At 57.6% G+C, this 15,361-nt stretch overlaps 1 protein-coding gene across 1 annotated transcript; it reads right to left on the bottom strand.

Moving 5' to 3' along the window:
* Positions 1–9,666: 9,666 nt before the first annotated feature.
* Positions 9,667–14,990, bottom strand: DOK2 (docking protein 2). The gene is made up of 5 exons (XM_030464177.1): positions 14,819–14,990; positions 12,586–12,882; positions 12,353–12,461; positions 11,361–11,542; positions 9,667–11,290 (listed from the first exon to the last, which is right to left on the bottom strand). Exons 1-5 carry the CDS (start codon positions 14,879–14,881, stop codon positions 10,445–10,447), a joined length of 1,497 nt encoding a protein of 498 aa, XP_030320037.1. The 5' UTR covers positions 14,882–14,990; the 3' UTR covers positions 9,667–10,444.
* Positions 14,991–15,361: the final 371 nt, after the last annotated feature.

The following is a 15,361-nucleotide window of genomic DNA, read 5'->3' as shown; positions in this document are numbered from 1 at the left end:
CCTGGGACTGAGAGAGGAGCAGAAATTGTCCTGGCTGGAGCTGTGTCACCTCCTGTCACCTCTCCTGGCAGGTGACAAGATGCTGCCAGCCCCTGCTGTGATCAGTGAAGGTGACAGCACCCACTGGTGGCTTTGGAGCACTCAGAGGGTGAGCAGGAGGCTGGGGGGTGTCCCAGGCACCTCTGCCTACCCCATCCCATCCCATCCCAAATTTCCCTCCATCCAGGTGCAGCAGCATCCCTGGGGCAGCAGCATCCCCCCCTGTTCCTGTTTTGGGGGTATTCCAGAGAAAATCCTGAGGTTTCCTCCTGTGCCTGCACCTCTCCAAGCCCCAGGAAGCCCCCAGCTTTGCTCCAGGTTTCTGTGCACCAGAATAATGATGAATAAGAAGGAATTGGAATTTCAGGAAACGGGGTTGGTTTTGTGTTTCTTCCCCATCAGTGGGAACAAAACAAGGAATAAACAAATAAACAGAAGAAAACCACCCCAAAACAATGAAACCAACCCAAAAACCCACCCAAAATGGGTGCCCTGATAGAAAAGGCATAAGTGAGAGATAATTCTATCTTCTTGGGGAAGCAGCTCCTGAAAGAGATTGACTTTGACAGCCCAATAAATGTCATTTTCTGACAGGCCCTGGCTCCAAGATGAATCCTCCAAACTTTAATTGGAGACATGATGCTCCCATTACCTCTAGCAGCAAACCAAACCCCACCTCCCTGCCTCGGATCACTCCATTGATAAAATTATCTTCCTTTTTTTTTTTTATGCCTCTAATTGATGACAATATTGCCCTTCCCCTGGAGATTTGGCTCCTGCAGCCTGGCAGGGATGGAGCATCCTCAGAAGTGGTTGGAAGGGTCCTGTGCTGTGCAGGGAGGTGACAGGGGGGCACAGAGAGACCCCCAGGACCTGCAGCATCCTCAGTGAGCCCGGCTGCTTCCTCGGAGGAGGAGGAGGGGGAGGAGGGCAGGGACTGCCAAGGAGAGATAGAAAGGGAGCTGGGAGAGGGGAAGAGGGAAAGGCGTCACCAAAATTACCTGATAGCCATCTCCCTACCTGGTTTTAATTATCCTGTCGGATTTAGCAGGCAGATTCCAGCCCTCTGAAGGAGCTGACAGAGCCTCGGTGGTGCTGACAAGCAGAGATTAGCAGGGCTAAGCCGGGATGATGCTGGAGGCTCCCAACCCCGGCGGGTTGGGATGCAAGGAAAAGGGGATTTTGCCTCTGAGCTGGTGGGGGCAGAGGGCTCTGTGCCAGGCAGAGCAGCACAAGGTGTCCCTGGCCACCTCCAGCCCCCCCAGGAACACGACAATTCCATCTCCTTCCTGAGCAATTCAGGAGAAACCAACCACCCAGCAGCCCCGCCAGGCACTCGGTGGGGAAAACCAGGCAGGGTGACTGCAGGCTAATGGCTCTGATTTTGTTTCCACTTTCCACTTTCCTGTCTAATAGCTGCTCCTGGGCTCGCTGTCATTTTTCTCTCCTTGCTGCTACCGCCAGCGATTACTCCCCAGCGTTTGCGTTTAATGATAAGGTCAGGGCGGGGGGGTTGGGATAGGTGGCCCCCCATGGGTGCTCAGTAGCCACGCTGCTCCCTGGGCTGGGGTCAGAGGGACAGGGAGGGGGGAAAGGGGCAGAGAAGAAGGGGGAGCAGCACGGAACACACACACAGGACTTTCCCAGCGCTGCCAAACCAGCGCCACGTCCCTTCCCAGTGCCACCAGCAAGGGGGGTACTGGGAGGAGCCAACCTGGGGCTTGCTCGCCCTCCTCATTAATGATTTATTCTTAATGAGGCTGCCGTGCCCTGGCATCTTCAGCACCAGGGGCTGGGGACAAGGAGCGCCTTGGGAAGAGGGTGAATTCCCCACCTGTAGCTGGGGTAGAGTGGAAATAATCAGAGAGCAACTGGGCCAGCTGGGGTTCCCTGCAGCTCTTTTTGGGTGCCTGACCCCCGATCTTGCTGGTAACAGATACAGCAACCACGGAGCTCCGTGGGGAGGGGGATGGAGGGGGATGGAGCCCCAGGGAAGGCTTTGGCACACACCCGGTGTGGGTTCAGCATCTCCCGAGGTGGACACCCCCCAGCACCCGGGATGGGAACGCAGGACAAAGGTTCAGACACAAAACGTTTGGAAATAACGGGGAGAAACCCAGGACGCCTCATTTTATTTGTCTGCCCTCCCCCCGGCCTGGCAGGAGGAGCAGCAGGGGAATTTTCCAGCTGATGAGCTGAGGTTTTCTTCATTTATAAATCGCTCCTCTGATGAATTGCAGGGAGGGAACACTGAGCCCTGGGAGCAGGGTCACATCGCCAGCCCTGTGCCTGCCCGGGGCTGGAGCTGAGCAGGGGGAGGGGGGATCTGCAGCAGGGACCCCTCAAGCTGTACCTGTCAGAACCCCAAGCCGAAGTGATGGGGTGCAGGGGGTCCCCAAAATGACTTTTGACATTGCAGAGGATGCCAGCAGGGACGGGTTGTCACTTTGGTGCTTTTGCCTGCTGGAAAGAGCCTGGATTTGGGTGCCTGGTCCTGCGTTCAGCTCCAACCCCAGGCACAAGCCAGGGGATGGGTCCTGCTGTGCATCAGCATCCAGCGCCAGAGCAGGATGGTGCCCGGGGAACCTCCCTGCCTGCACCACAGCCCTCAGCCAGGAGGCTGCAGCTGCAAAGTGAGGATGGAGAGCTGGGAAAACCTCTCCCTTTCCAGCAAAGGAGCTTTGCGTGGGGACCATCCTGGTGCCGAGGGCCGCGGAGCCACCGAACCCCGCGCAGGGCGAGCGGAGCCGCAGAGCTCGGGAGCCCCCGTGCTGCCGGATCCCGCAGCTCTGCTGAGCCACGCAGCAAAATCCCAGAGAGCTGCTGCCTGCTCCAGGCCAGCAACCAACCCCACGGCCTCTCGGAACGGATTCCCGCAAAACCCCGGCCCGGTTCCTGCGGTCCCAACCCCCTTCTGCTGCCCACCACCTCCCCTGGCTCAGCAGTGAGCTCAGGATGTCCCTGTCCTCTCTCTCCATCCACAGCACCCCCGGGATGCTGGGGGGAGCCCAAGGTCCTTTCATTCCACACCAGACCTGCGAGGTGCCCCTGGAAGGTAACCAGTCCGACCAGTGTGACCAGTGTGGTGTCCCTGCATGCAGGGAGCAGGGATGCTGCAGCCTCGGGGTCTGGCAGCAACCTCCTCCGGAGATGAGATGAGATGGGTGTATTAATAAAATATAAATATCCTCGTGTAAGCATATTAAGGAAGTTTTGGTTCCCGGGCTGGAGAGAGATCTCCTGTCCTGACAGATGGAGGGGAAGCAGCTCCTGCTGCTCAGCCCCGTGGGATGCTGAAGGCTGATCCTCATAGAATCCTAGAATGGGCTGGGTTGGAAGGGACCTCAGAGCTCATCAAGTCCAACCCTTGATCCACTCCCCCCGTGGTTCCCAGCCCATGGCACTCAGTGCCACATCCAGGCTCTTTGGAAAGATCTCCAGACACGGAGAATCCACTCCTTCCCTGGGCAGCCCATTCCAATGCCTGATCACCCTCTCCAGAAAGAAATTCTTTCTCATCTCCAACCTAAACCTCCCCTGGCACAACTTGAGACCCTGCCCTCTTGTCTTGCTGAGAGTTGCCTGGGAAAAGAGCCCAACCCCCCCCTGGCTCCAACCTCCTTTCAGGGAGTTGCAGAGAGTGATGAGGTCTCCCCTGAGCCTCCTCTTCTCCAGCCTCAACACCCCCAGCTCCCTCAGCCCTTCCTCACAGCAATTCTGCTGGATCCCTTCACCAGCCCAGTTGCCCTCCTCTCCTCTCCCCATCTCAGCTTCCCTTGCTGGATTTAGAGCAGAAAACCACTCATTTTCCTTTCCATCCCAGCATAACAACTTCCCCACCCCAGTATAACCACTCTGCCATCCCAGTACAACCACTCCGCCACCCCAATGCGGGACAAAGCTGCTCCAGAGATCCTTGCAAGGACCTGAGCTGGGAGGAGGAGGAGGAGGAGGTGGGGGGGGAGATGCTTCGTGATGCGGGGGGTGGGGACAGCGTTTGTGTCCCCTTCATCGGGATCTCATCCCGGAGCAGCTCCCGCTGGTGACAGGTTTATCCAAGGCGACTTCTAAAAAACCGTGGGGGCCCGGAGTCGGCGGTAATGAGAGGCTGGTGAAATCTTGCCCCCATCTGTGTCAGCACCCTAATCGCAGGCGACAGCCGAGCTCTGCGGCTGCTTGGAGCTGATAATATTAATGTCAGGAAGCATCAAGCGGAGGATGCGCCTTTCAAAGGGGGGGATTACACTCCTCGCCGAAGAAAAGGAAACAGCTCTAATCTTCACTGCTGGAGCCCGGGGGCTGGCGGGGAGCTGGGGAAGCATCAGGGAGCGAGCTGGGATGAGGAGGTGTGAGCTGGGGAGGCAAGGGGCAAAGGATGCTGAGCCCCTGGTTGCCCAGGTTGCCCTAAAAGCTGCGGCTGCTCCATCCCTGGGAGGGTTGAAGGTTGGGATGGGGCTTGGAGCAAGCTGGTGAGAGCTGTTTTTTAAGGTGCCTGCCAGCCCAAACCACTCTGTGGTTCAGTGAGTCCAACATAAAGGGAATTAAATATATAGACATACATATAAATATATAATGGCTCAAGCCCCATCGGTTTTTCTCTTTCCCCCCACTCCCTGAACCCTGGATCCCTGCCCAAGCCCTGCCTCTGCTGCCAGCCACAAGCAGAGCATCCCTGCCCCGGGAGAGGAAACTTGGGCTGAGCAGCAAATCCAGGTGCAGGAGTGAAGCTCTTGTTGTAATTCAAGCAGCTTTTCCCCGTCTCCGGGTGCGGCTGCTGCCGATTCCGAATTTATTAGCATGCAATCTGCTCTCATTTGGGATGCGAGGAGAAGGGGAGCTGGCAGGCAAGAACAAACAGGCAAACAAACTACAAAAGCAAAGGGATGCTGCAGATCCTGAGGGATGCGAGGCACCTGGGTGCTGGGGCTGGGAGGAGAGGGGACAGAGGAACCAGGGACAAAAGCCTGGGATAGGAAAGGGCCCTTAAGGATCCCATTTGTCTGACTTATTCCCCATGAACAGTTTTCACAGCTCACAGTGCTCAAAACCAAAGCAAAACCAACAAACAAACAAAAAACCTCCAAGCTGGTGATGTCTTCTTGGACAGCTGAGTCTTTCTGCTGCCCTAGAACTCCTTGCACTTAGGAAAAGACTTAAAAAAAAAACAAAAAAACACCAAAAACCCTGAGTCATTAATATCTCTGTGCTGCAGGTTCATCAGCTCAGGAACAGCAGCCACATCCCAGCTCTGGGCAAAAAGCTGGGAGGGATGATGTAGGGAGGCAATGAAGGCTTGGCAGGGGGGGGAAGGACGGGCTTTGGGGTTTGCTGGGGCATGGCAAGGGGGGCTGCTATGTTTGGGTTTTTTTTTAACCTAAAAGAGGTTAAAAAAGGGAAAAAGCACTTCTCACTCTTCTCTCCGCACTGAGCTGAAGCAGAAGCTCACAGCACAGGCAAAAAGCTGCTTGCTACCTGCCCAGAAATGGTTCTTTTGAAGCCATCTCTCCTCAGCAGCTTTGTCCTTGGGTTTTTTTTGCTGCTCAGTTTGTTCTCCCAAGCTCGGTGATGTCTGGTCCCCTGGGCAATGTGTGCTGGGGAGCAGTGCAGGGCTGCTGGGCAGGGGGGATGCTGAGCAGCAGCGAGAGAGGAGCTGGGAGGGGGGGAGGAAAAAACAACAAAAAAACCAAAACCGGAAGCAATAAGAGAGCAGGAAGCCCATGGGGGAAAATTAGGGATAAATAACCCAGGAGGCAGAGAGTGCAGCAGCCCTGAAAGTTGCTGATGAGAGCAAAGAGTTGGCCCAAAGGAGCAAAGGGCATAAAGTGCAGGCGGAGGGGCCGGGAGCTGAGGGCTAACGGGTCTTTAGGGGATGGTAAAGAGATGATGGCTGCAATAATGAGCCATAGGTCACAGCCCGGAGAGGGGCAGAGCACTTACTGGGGGGGAAAAGGGCAATCAGGTCCTTGGTAATGGGTCTGGAAGGGGAAAAGGGGGGGGTGCAGCCCTTCACTGCTTCATCCCCGGGATGGCAACATCTGAAGCATCTGCTGTCTGCCACCGTGGAGCTTGAGGATGAGCTGTAGGGTCAGGGAGGCCATCCCTGATGGAAAACCATCCCTGCCACCGTCTCTTCACCATTCCCAGCTCCTTCTGCTGCCTTTTCATGCACCGACACTTCTGGGAGATGGGGCTCAGTTTCTTCTCCTCCCATTCTCGCTCAGATCTGTTTTACAGGGGTCGGTCCTGCCCTTTTTGAGGCGGAGCAGCTTCCCCGGCGTTGAGTTCTTGCTCCTTCCCCCTCTCCATCTCTCCCTTCCTCCTTGGACCTTTTTTTCCCCTTTTCCGTGCTCTCCAGGGACAGGTCCAGCAGAAGCAACCCCAGAGCACCAACTCCTGCTGCCTGGGAAAAATAGAAACCATTCTTTATTTTCACAGCAGCTGTTTGGGGTGCGATTCCTGCTCTGAACTCTGCATTCCCACCTCCCCCTGGAATTCCCCCCCAGCCAGCTAAGGAAGCAAAGCAGCACTGAACCTGTTCCCTGGCTGCCAAAGTGCTTGCAGATGGCTCAGAACTTTTCCAACTCATGAGCTGAGCTGGAAAACACCTTCCTGACCTTCTGCACATGCAGACCAAGCCTGGGATAGAAGGGAAAGATGATTGGGTTTTGTACTCTGATATAAATCCAGCAAGGGGAGATGAGATGGGGCAGGGAGAGGACCAGATTTCAGCATCCCAGGAGCTGCTTCCCCTTCGTCCGTCAGGACATCAGCCTGGGATCCAAACCTTCCTTAATACACTTATATTGATATCATTTTATTCCCTTAATACACAGATAGCATCTCTGGATAGGTTGCTGCCAGACCCGTGGCTCTCCAGGGCTGCCAGCATCCCTGTGGGGGCACCAGGGGACATCGGCTCAAGTGTCAGGGGAGGGTTTTTTGGGTTATAAACAATAATCAGTGCTGCCTGTGACCCTGTCACAGTGCTGGGCAGGGTGGGCACTACGACAGGGTCCTTGCCCTCTGTCCCCAGACGTGTCCCAGCGAGGAGCTGGAGTTGGGCATTAATCATTCCTGGTGCACGTTGAGCCATCTGGATGGTATTGGCCCTTCTGCCACAGCACGGAGGATTGTTAACACAAAGCATATGCTTTGTTTGAAATTAATAATAATTTTAGGCTCTCACCAGCTGCTGGTAATTGGCTCCCCTTTCACAGAGATAACTGAGAGCAGCGGGGTGGAAATTCAGCCGCCTCCTGGCTCCTTTTCTAATGAGATGAGTCCCTGGGAAAGGTGGCCCTTCTGCAGGGGACACGGTGACACCGGGCAGGGAATGGCTTTTAATAAGGAGCTACCCATGCCCCGTGCCACCACAGGGGACACACACACCAGGGATGCTCAGGGACCCTGGGGTCCCCTCAGCGAAGCCATGCAGGGGGACCAGACCCTCCTCAGGCACCAAGGACAAGTTTTAGCAGCTTCATTTCCTGCTTTCCATGCACCCCCTCCCTGGAGCCTCAGGGTGATGGATTGGCCTTGGAGCATCCCTCCTGCATCCCTCCATCCCACAGAAGGATGCTCCAGCCCCTTCCTCCAGCCAGCACCCCTCAGTGCCCTGCTCCAGGACGTTTTGGTGCTGATGCTGCCATGTGTCCCTTGCAGCTGCAGCTCTCAGTTGGGTTTGTTTTTTTTTTTCTTTTCCCCCACATCAGGCATCAGTATAAATACTGCCAAATGGGTGGAAAGGAGAGGGAGGACAAGTGACACTGCTCCTGGCTGACACTAGCCTGGGAATCTGCAGCCAGAGATGCTGGGAATGTGTCTGTGGGGGTGTTGGGCTGTCCCAGGATCAATGCAGGGGCCAAGCATGTCAGCCCAGAGCTGAAGCACGGCCAGCAAAGGCCACGGGATCAATGTGGAGTGAAGGAAATACTGCTGTGGACAGGCAGCTTTTACAGCTTCCTTCCCCAGGCAGGGCTGGTGCTGCTGGACTCCTGCTCACTGCCAATTCATCTCCTGGAAGCCAAGGCAGCCCAGATCCTGAAGAGGTGAGCAAATGGGAAAGCAGCTTCTTTTTCCCCAGTTCTTTTCCTGAACAGTCCTCAACATAATCCGGATGGATGCAATCCCTGCAGCACCCCAGCACCGACCAGTCCTGAACTTCTTCAGCTGCTGAAAAGGAAAAGCAGCTGGAAGGAGCCAGGAGCTCCAATCCATGGCCACATTCCCCACCCCCCTGCTCCACACCCCACACCTCACCATCGGCTCCATTTATTCCCCATCCCAAGCATGGAAACCAGGAGCTCCAGAAACGAGACAGGCGGAGAGAATCCAGACCCTCCCAATTAGGCGATTTTTTAATTATTTTTTTTTTCTTTCTGAATGAAGAACCCTGCTCCGCCCTGCGTGGGGAACCTGATTGACATAAATCCCGGGGCTGATGAGGGGTTGGTCATTTAGCACCTCTAATGCCTCCCTCCTAATAGTATTAGGGCGTCCTCGGCGAGACGCTAATGCAGTTTGCAGCTCCGCGCTGGCGCCCGGGATTCGGCCGGGAAAGAGCCCTGCAAAGCGAGTGCATCCCTAATCCGAGGAGACAGGAATGAAAAAATGAATGGAAAAAAGAAAAGGAGCTGCCTCGACAAGGTGCACAGAGCAACGGGGAGGAAAAAAACCTCCCGGTACTCCCAGGAGCATCATCACCTCCTGGACACCGGCAGCATCGCTGCTGCTCAGTTTGTTCCTGCCTCATTTCCCCATCCTCTCCACCCCAGAGGTGTCCGTACCCCTCTTTCCTTGATCTGCCCCCCAAAACCTTGCCAGCCCAGCCTTCCCGTGGGATCTTATCTGCTTTCTCCCCTTCAGCCGGGGGTGCAGCTCTGCCTGTGCTCCCGGAGCTCCCGTGGGAGAGGGGCAGAGGCATTTTCTGGAGGGAGCAACCCTTAAAGCTCCGAACAAATCTCTGTTTTGATTAGCCCAGCTCCTAAATGATTTATAACCAGCGTAATGCAATAATGACAATGACTCCCTAATCAGATTAAAGAGCTCTCCATTCGTCTGGGGCTTTGCTCTGTAATCTCTTCCTCCCTTCTCTGCCATCGATTTTCTTTTCTCAGCCCTGCCAAGGGCTTTCCCAGCTTTTGCATCCTCGGTACCCGGACTCAATATTCCAGGACAGGTGACTTTTCCCACCCTTGAACCCTTTCCACGGAGGTGGGGGAAGCTGTGAGCAATTCACTCCAGCAGCAAACAACTCCCGGGTGTGACATTTGCCGAGTGCCAGGGGCAGTGGGGCCCTCGTTAGCCTGGCTGGCAGGGCACAAACCTCGTTAGACCCGCAGGATCTTTGAAGTGAAGCCTGGAAAATGTTTTCCGTTTCTTTGGTTAATGAAGAAAAATAGTGGTGGAGGCAGGTGGGGGAGGGTTGGGTGCCAGGGAACCATCAGCAGATGGAGCTTTGGGGCCGGGTCCTCTCCCTGTGCCCGGCTGACCCCATAACAAGAGCTGGAGATGATGGGGAGGAAGAGGAGGAGAGGCTGACCCAGAGCAATTCAGGCTGTGTCAAGCCACGGACTAAGGAGGAGAGGAGCCAGGCGCTAAAAAACACCGTGACGACAAAGCTGAGTATTTCATCTATAATTCAGAGGAATTGGAAAGTGGTTTTATGAAAGAAAAAAAAAAAAAAAACAAAATGTGGCTGAAACAGTTGAAATTTATGCTGCTGTTCTTGCTGAGCGAGGATGTGGTGTGACCTTCGGACAGGACCAGTGCCCAGCCCCGGCCAGGATGCTGGTCCAGCCCTCCCGAGGGAGCTTGGGGCTGCGGGGGTGCTCAGCAAGGGCTGGGGGGGAGAAGGGAAATCTGCAAGGAGGGGGGAAGCTGAGCATCACCCGGCTGCACCCGAAATGTGGGGTTTGCATCCCGGAGGGTGTGTGTGTGTGTGTGTGTGCATTGCCGGGCTGTATCCAGGGCGTGCGATGAGCATCCCGGGGGTGCGTTGTGAAGCGGGGTACCTGGGATCTGGTCCGCAGGAGCCCCTCAGAGCTGTGGGGTGCGAGTCTGGGGATGCGGAGAAGGGGGGAGCGGAGCGGCGGGGAGGATGCGGAGCGTCCCCTGCCTGTCCCCTGCCCGGTGTGCGGGCGCACACCGCCCTCCAGTGGGCACATCCCGGCTGCCGGCTCCGCAGCTGCCCAGATGTGCTTCTCAGCTGCCCAGATGTGCGGGCGCCGCTCCGCAGGGAGCGAAGCCCGGGCCGGCGAGCAGCGCTTCACCTCCCACCCTCCCAGTCCATGGGTGCGCTGAGCTGGGGGGGGTCTCAGCAACGCCGAGGAGGAAGGGGGTCTGGCTGGGAAGGTGTGTTGGGGGGCGGAAGGGGGAGTCGTCTCTTCTCCATCCCCCATTCTGCTCACTGCAGGTTCCTTCTCTTTGCAAACGGGAGGACCACCTTGGCATACTCGGTGTCCCCCAGCCACTCCTGGCCCTGCCGGAGCAGGATGGGTCTCTTGGGCACGGCGTAGTCATCCTGCTGGGGGTCGTAGGGGTACTCAAGCCCGGGGGGCTCCTCGGGGGCTGCCTGCAACCTCCACGCCTCCCCCTTCACCTCCTCGGGCTCATCATAGACGGGCAGAGCCTCGGGCTCATCGTAGATGTGGTCGGGTTTGGTGGGGGGGGGAGGCGGCAGGGGGTGCTCCCCCCTTTTTTGCCCCCGAACCTCCCCGATGCTGTCGTAAAGGGGGTCAGGGACCCCTTGGGAGCTGGTGGCCAAGCTGCCCAGTTGGCGAGCCATGAAGGTCTTGGCAATGGTGTCGAAGGGGGTGGCATACTCAGCTTCAGGCTCCTGCCACCCACCCTTCTCCAGCACCGGGGGGGTCCCCTGGCACGGGGGGCTGCAGGGCTCAGGGTAGGGGCCGTCAGCACCACGAGAGGGCAGGAAGGTGCCTGATGGGTCCCCAGCCCCAGAGCAGCCGGGGGGTATCACCAGCTTGGCTTTGGGCAACTTCCCCTCCCAGGTGGGCTCCTTGGTGCCAGCGGGCTCCTCGCGTCCCTGTGCCCAGCTGGGCACCCTGGAGAGGCCACCTCGGGAGGCATCGTCCCCAGGGCCACCCCGCCAAGGTTCCTCTGTCCCCAGGCCCCGATGGAGGCTGATGGCTGACTCGATGGCCTGGAAGATCTCGTTGCCTTGCCTGGTCTCAAACTCAAAGCTGCCTTCTCCAGACACACAGCGCCGGCCGGCCTCGAAGGAGAAGGTCACCTGGGGAGGGGGACAGGGTCAGGTCCCCCGTGCCCCCCCCTCCAGCCCACCCACCTCACATCCCACTTACTTTATCCCTCCCAAAGCGGCGCAGGAAGGGGTAGGGCCAGCTGCAGAGGAGCTCCGAGGTCTGGAAGTCCCGAAGCTCCAGAGCTTCCTCTCCAGCTCGCAGGATGCAGCGGCCCCGGAGCCCGCAGCGCTCGGAGGACTCGGTGGCCCTCACCGTCACCTCAAACACCCGCTGTAGGCTGGCTGGGGACACAGGAGGGTGACACTGAACACTTGGCTCAGAGCAGAGATGCTACAGAAGTGATGTGGGGATGGTGACACCACCACCCCCACCTAAAAAAAAAATAAAACAAAAAACCACTAACAAAAAAACCCAGCGTCCGGCTGATAAGAGCTGAAGAGCTCCAGAGCAGCCCTGATAGAGCAGAGAACCCAAACCACAGAGCAGGAAGAGGCGGCTGCAGGGGGCGGGGGGGGACTTCCCATCCCCCCTCCAGTACGTAGCACCGCTGGGGGCTGCTCCCCAGTAAGAAACTGGCCAAGGTGCCTCAGAAACTGGGAGGGGTGGTGGTCCAAGGGCTGGAGCAGCCCTGAGCCAGGCTGAGGGTTGGGGGTGTTGAGCCTGGAGAAGAGAAGGTTCTGGGGAGACCTTGGAGCAACTTCCAGTGCCTGGAGGGGCTCCAGAAAAGCTGGGGAGGGACTTGGGATGAGGGCCTGGAGGGATGGGATGAGGGGTGATGGCTTTTGGGAGAAGGGAGATTGAGGTTGGACACGGGAAAGAAATTCTTTGCTGTGGGGGTGGTGGGACACTGAAATGGGGTGGCTGTCCCAGCCCTGGTATCCAACCACCCAGGTTGGATGGGGCTTGTACTCCCCTGGGCTGGGGGGAGGTGTCCCTGCCCCATGGAAGTTGGCACTCAATGGTCTTGCAGGACCCTTCCCACCCAAACCAGTCTGGGATTCTGGGATTCTCCAAGATTCTGCTGGATCTGTGCTGCCTCCTGTGTGAGCAGACCCAGCTTGGGCCCCCATTCCCCTCCTCCCAGTGCCCACCATTATCCCGGGAGCTGTAGAGGGTGTTTTCCTCCATGGAGAATTCCCCATCCGTATCCCAGGAGCTCTGCTGCCCATCCTTGCCTGCTGCTGCCTCCTCTCTGCTCCTCTTACCCAGGAAAAAAACAAACAAAGCAGGGAGTGAGAGAAGGCAGAGCACAGCATCCCAACCTCCCCTCCCACCAGGGATCCCAGGATATCCCATTCCCAAACCATCCCTCCCCAGTGCCTACCGGGAATGCCAGCTGGCAGAGGCTCCGGATCCAGCTGGCCACCTCGGTGGCCTCAGCAGCCAGGAGGTACCTCTTGTGGGTGGTCTCCAGCAGGAAGGGGGTGGTGTCCTTGGGGCATCCAGCTTCTCCAGAGGCCTCTCCCACATGGACACAATCCCTCAGCTTCACCAGGCGCCTGCTGCCCTCCCCTCTCCGCAGTTTCTCAGCAGTTGGAGGTGAGGAACCCTCAAAGAGCTCCAGCCGGGAGGAGGAGCAGGAGCTTTCCCGGTACAGGACACCCCAAAATTTCTTCCATTTCTGCAGAGGGATGGAATGAAAGCCCCAGAGCTGCTCCCACCCTGCCAGGAGTTTTCCTCTCCTTGGGATCACCACCCATCCTTGGGATCACTGCCCATCCTTGGGATCACTGCCCATCCTTGGGATCACCACCCTTCCTTGGGATCATCACCCATCCTTGGGATCACCACCCATCCTTGGGATCACCACCCATCCTTGGGATCATCACCCATCCTTGGGATCACCACCCTTCCTTGGGATCACCGCCCATCCTTGGGATCACCACCCATCCTTGGGATCACTGCCCATCCTTGGGATCACTGCTCATCCTTGGGATCACCACCCTTCCTTGGGATCACCACCCATCCTTGGGATCATCACCCATCCTTGGGATCACTGCCCATCCTTGGGATCACTACCCATCCTTGGGATCATCACCCATCCTTGGGATCATCACCCATCCTTGGGATCACCGCCCATCCTTGGGATCACTGCCCATCCTTGGGATCACCACCCATCCTTGGGATCACTGCCCATCCTTGAGATCATCACCCTTCCTGGGATCATCACCCTTCCTTGGGATCACCACCTATCCTTGGGATCACTGCCCATCCTTGGGATCACTGCCCATCCTTGGGATCATCACCCATCCTTGGGATCACCGCCCATCCTTGGGATCACCACCCTTCCTTGGGATCACCGCCCATCCTTGGGATCACCACCCATCCTTGGGATCACTGCCCATCCTTGGGATCACTGCCCATCCTTGGGATCATCACCCTTCCTTGGGATCATTACCCATCCTTGGGATCATCACCCATCCTTGGGATCATCGCCCTTCCTTGGGATCATCACCCATCCTTGGGATCACTGCCCATCCTTGGGCTCACTGGCCATCCTTGAGATCATCACCCTTCCTGGGATCATCACCCTTCCTTGGGATCACCACTTATCCTTGGGATCACTGCCCATCCTTGGGATCATCACCCTTCTTTGGGATCACCACCCTTCCTTGGGATCACCACCCATCCTTAGGATTACCACCCATCCTTGGAAGTGCTGAAGGCCAAGGTTGGATGGATGGGGCTTGGAGACAGCTGGGATGGTAGGAAGTGTCCCTATCCATGCACTGGGGGATCCCTAAGGTCCCTTCAAACCCAGCTGGGATTCCACGACTGGAATGACCATCCCGTGATCCCACTGCTGGTTCTCCTCAGCTGGATAAAACTGGGGGGGCGGGGGGGTTAGATAAATAGGGCAGAGGAGGGGAAAGCACTCCCAGCACAAGGGCTTTTTCCAGCACCATCCCAGCACCGGGATCCATCCCGTGCATCCCATCTCCCCAAATCCAAGAGCCCCCCCGCTGCCTGAGCACACCCAGCTCCTCCTTTTCCTCCATCTTTCCCCAAAACCTTCCCTTCCCATGGGGGGTGGGGGACAAACCCCTGGCTCAGAGCCCTACACCTCAAACTTTCCCAAAACTTTTCCAGGGGGGGGGTTGGGGGAGGATTTTGGTGCCATTTTCCCACCCTCCCCCCCGGGACAGGAAGGCGATGGTTACCCCGGGGCTCCTTCCCCCTTCTTGCCCAAGAACGGGGCTGGAGTTGCCAAATTCCGGACGGAAGAAGCCACAAAGCTCAGGGTGTGGTGGGGGTTTTTTTTGTTTGTTTTGGGGGGGTTTTTTTGTTTGTTTTTGGGTTTTTTTGTTTGTTTTTTGTTTGGGTTTTGGGGGTTTTTTGTTGGGTTTTTTTTTTGGGGGGGGGGGGTGTTTCTCAGACCCCTTTTTACCCCGGGGGGATCCAACTTCGGGCTCGTTTCCTTCCATCCCCATCCCCACCACCCCGTGGGGAAGCGATGCTTGGGGAGCCAGGGGGTGGCTGCCCCCCCTTCCCTTCGGATCCACCCAGACCCCCACCCACCCACGGGACACCCACGGGTGTCCTCTCCCCCTCCTCACCTTGCCGAACGTCTGCTGGAGCTGGAGGTAGAGCCCCCCCTGCTTCACCACCGCCTCCCCCATCCTCCATCCTCCTCCCGGGACCGCTCCTCCTCTCCCACTTCCCACGGGTGGTTCCGAAGGGTCCCGGTCCAGCCCGTGGGTCCCGGTCCCACCCCGGTGCTGCCCGTGGGGGGGTTGGTTCAGCCCGTGACGTCCGCTCGAAGCTCTTCTGGTTCCGCCACCGCTTCCTGCCCCGCAGCAGGCACCCTCCTGCCTCAGTTTCCCCACCCCCCCACCCCGAGTTTTGCTCGTCTGCCGCCCAGTGCTCCCAGTGCTAAGGGGTGCTGGGGTAACTGGGAGCGCTGGTGCGGGGAATGGGGTGATGGCGAGCACTGGTGTGGGGGCTGCTGGGGTAACTGGGGGAACTGGTGCTGGACGCTGGGGATACTGGGGGCACTGGTGCTGGACACTGAGGGTGTTGGGGGTACTGGGAGTACTGGTGCTGGCGTCGCTAGGGGCACTGGGAGAACTGGTGCTGGATACTGGGAATACTGGGGGCAC

This window comes from Calypte anna, chromosome 22 (assembly GCF_003957555.1).
Source record: "Calypte anna isolate BGI_N300 chromosome 22, bCalAnn1_v1.p, whole genome shotgun sequence".
Lineage (NCBI taxonomy): Eukaryota > Metazoa > Chordata > Aves > Apodiformes > Trochilidae > Calypte > Calypte anna.
The sequence above is the reverse complement of the archived record's forward strand: the minus strand, read 5'-3'. Positions and strand labels throughout refer to the sequence as shown.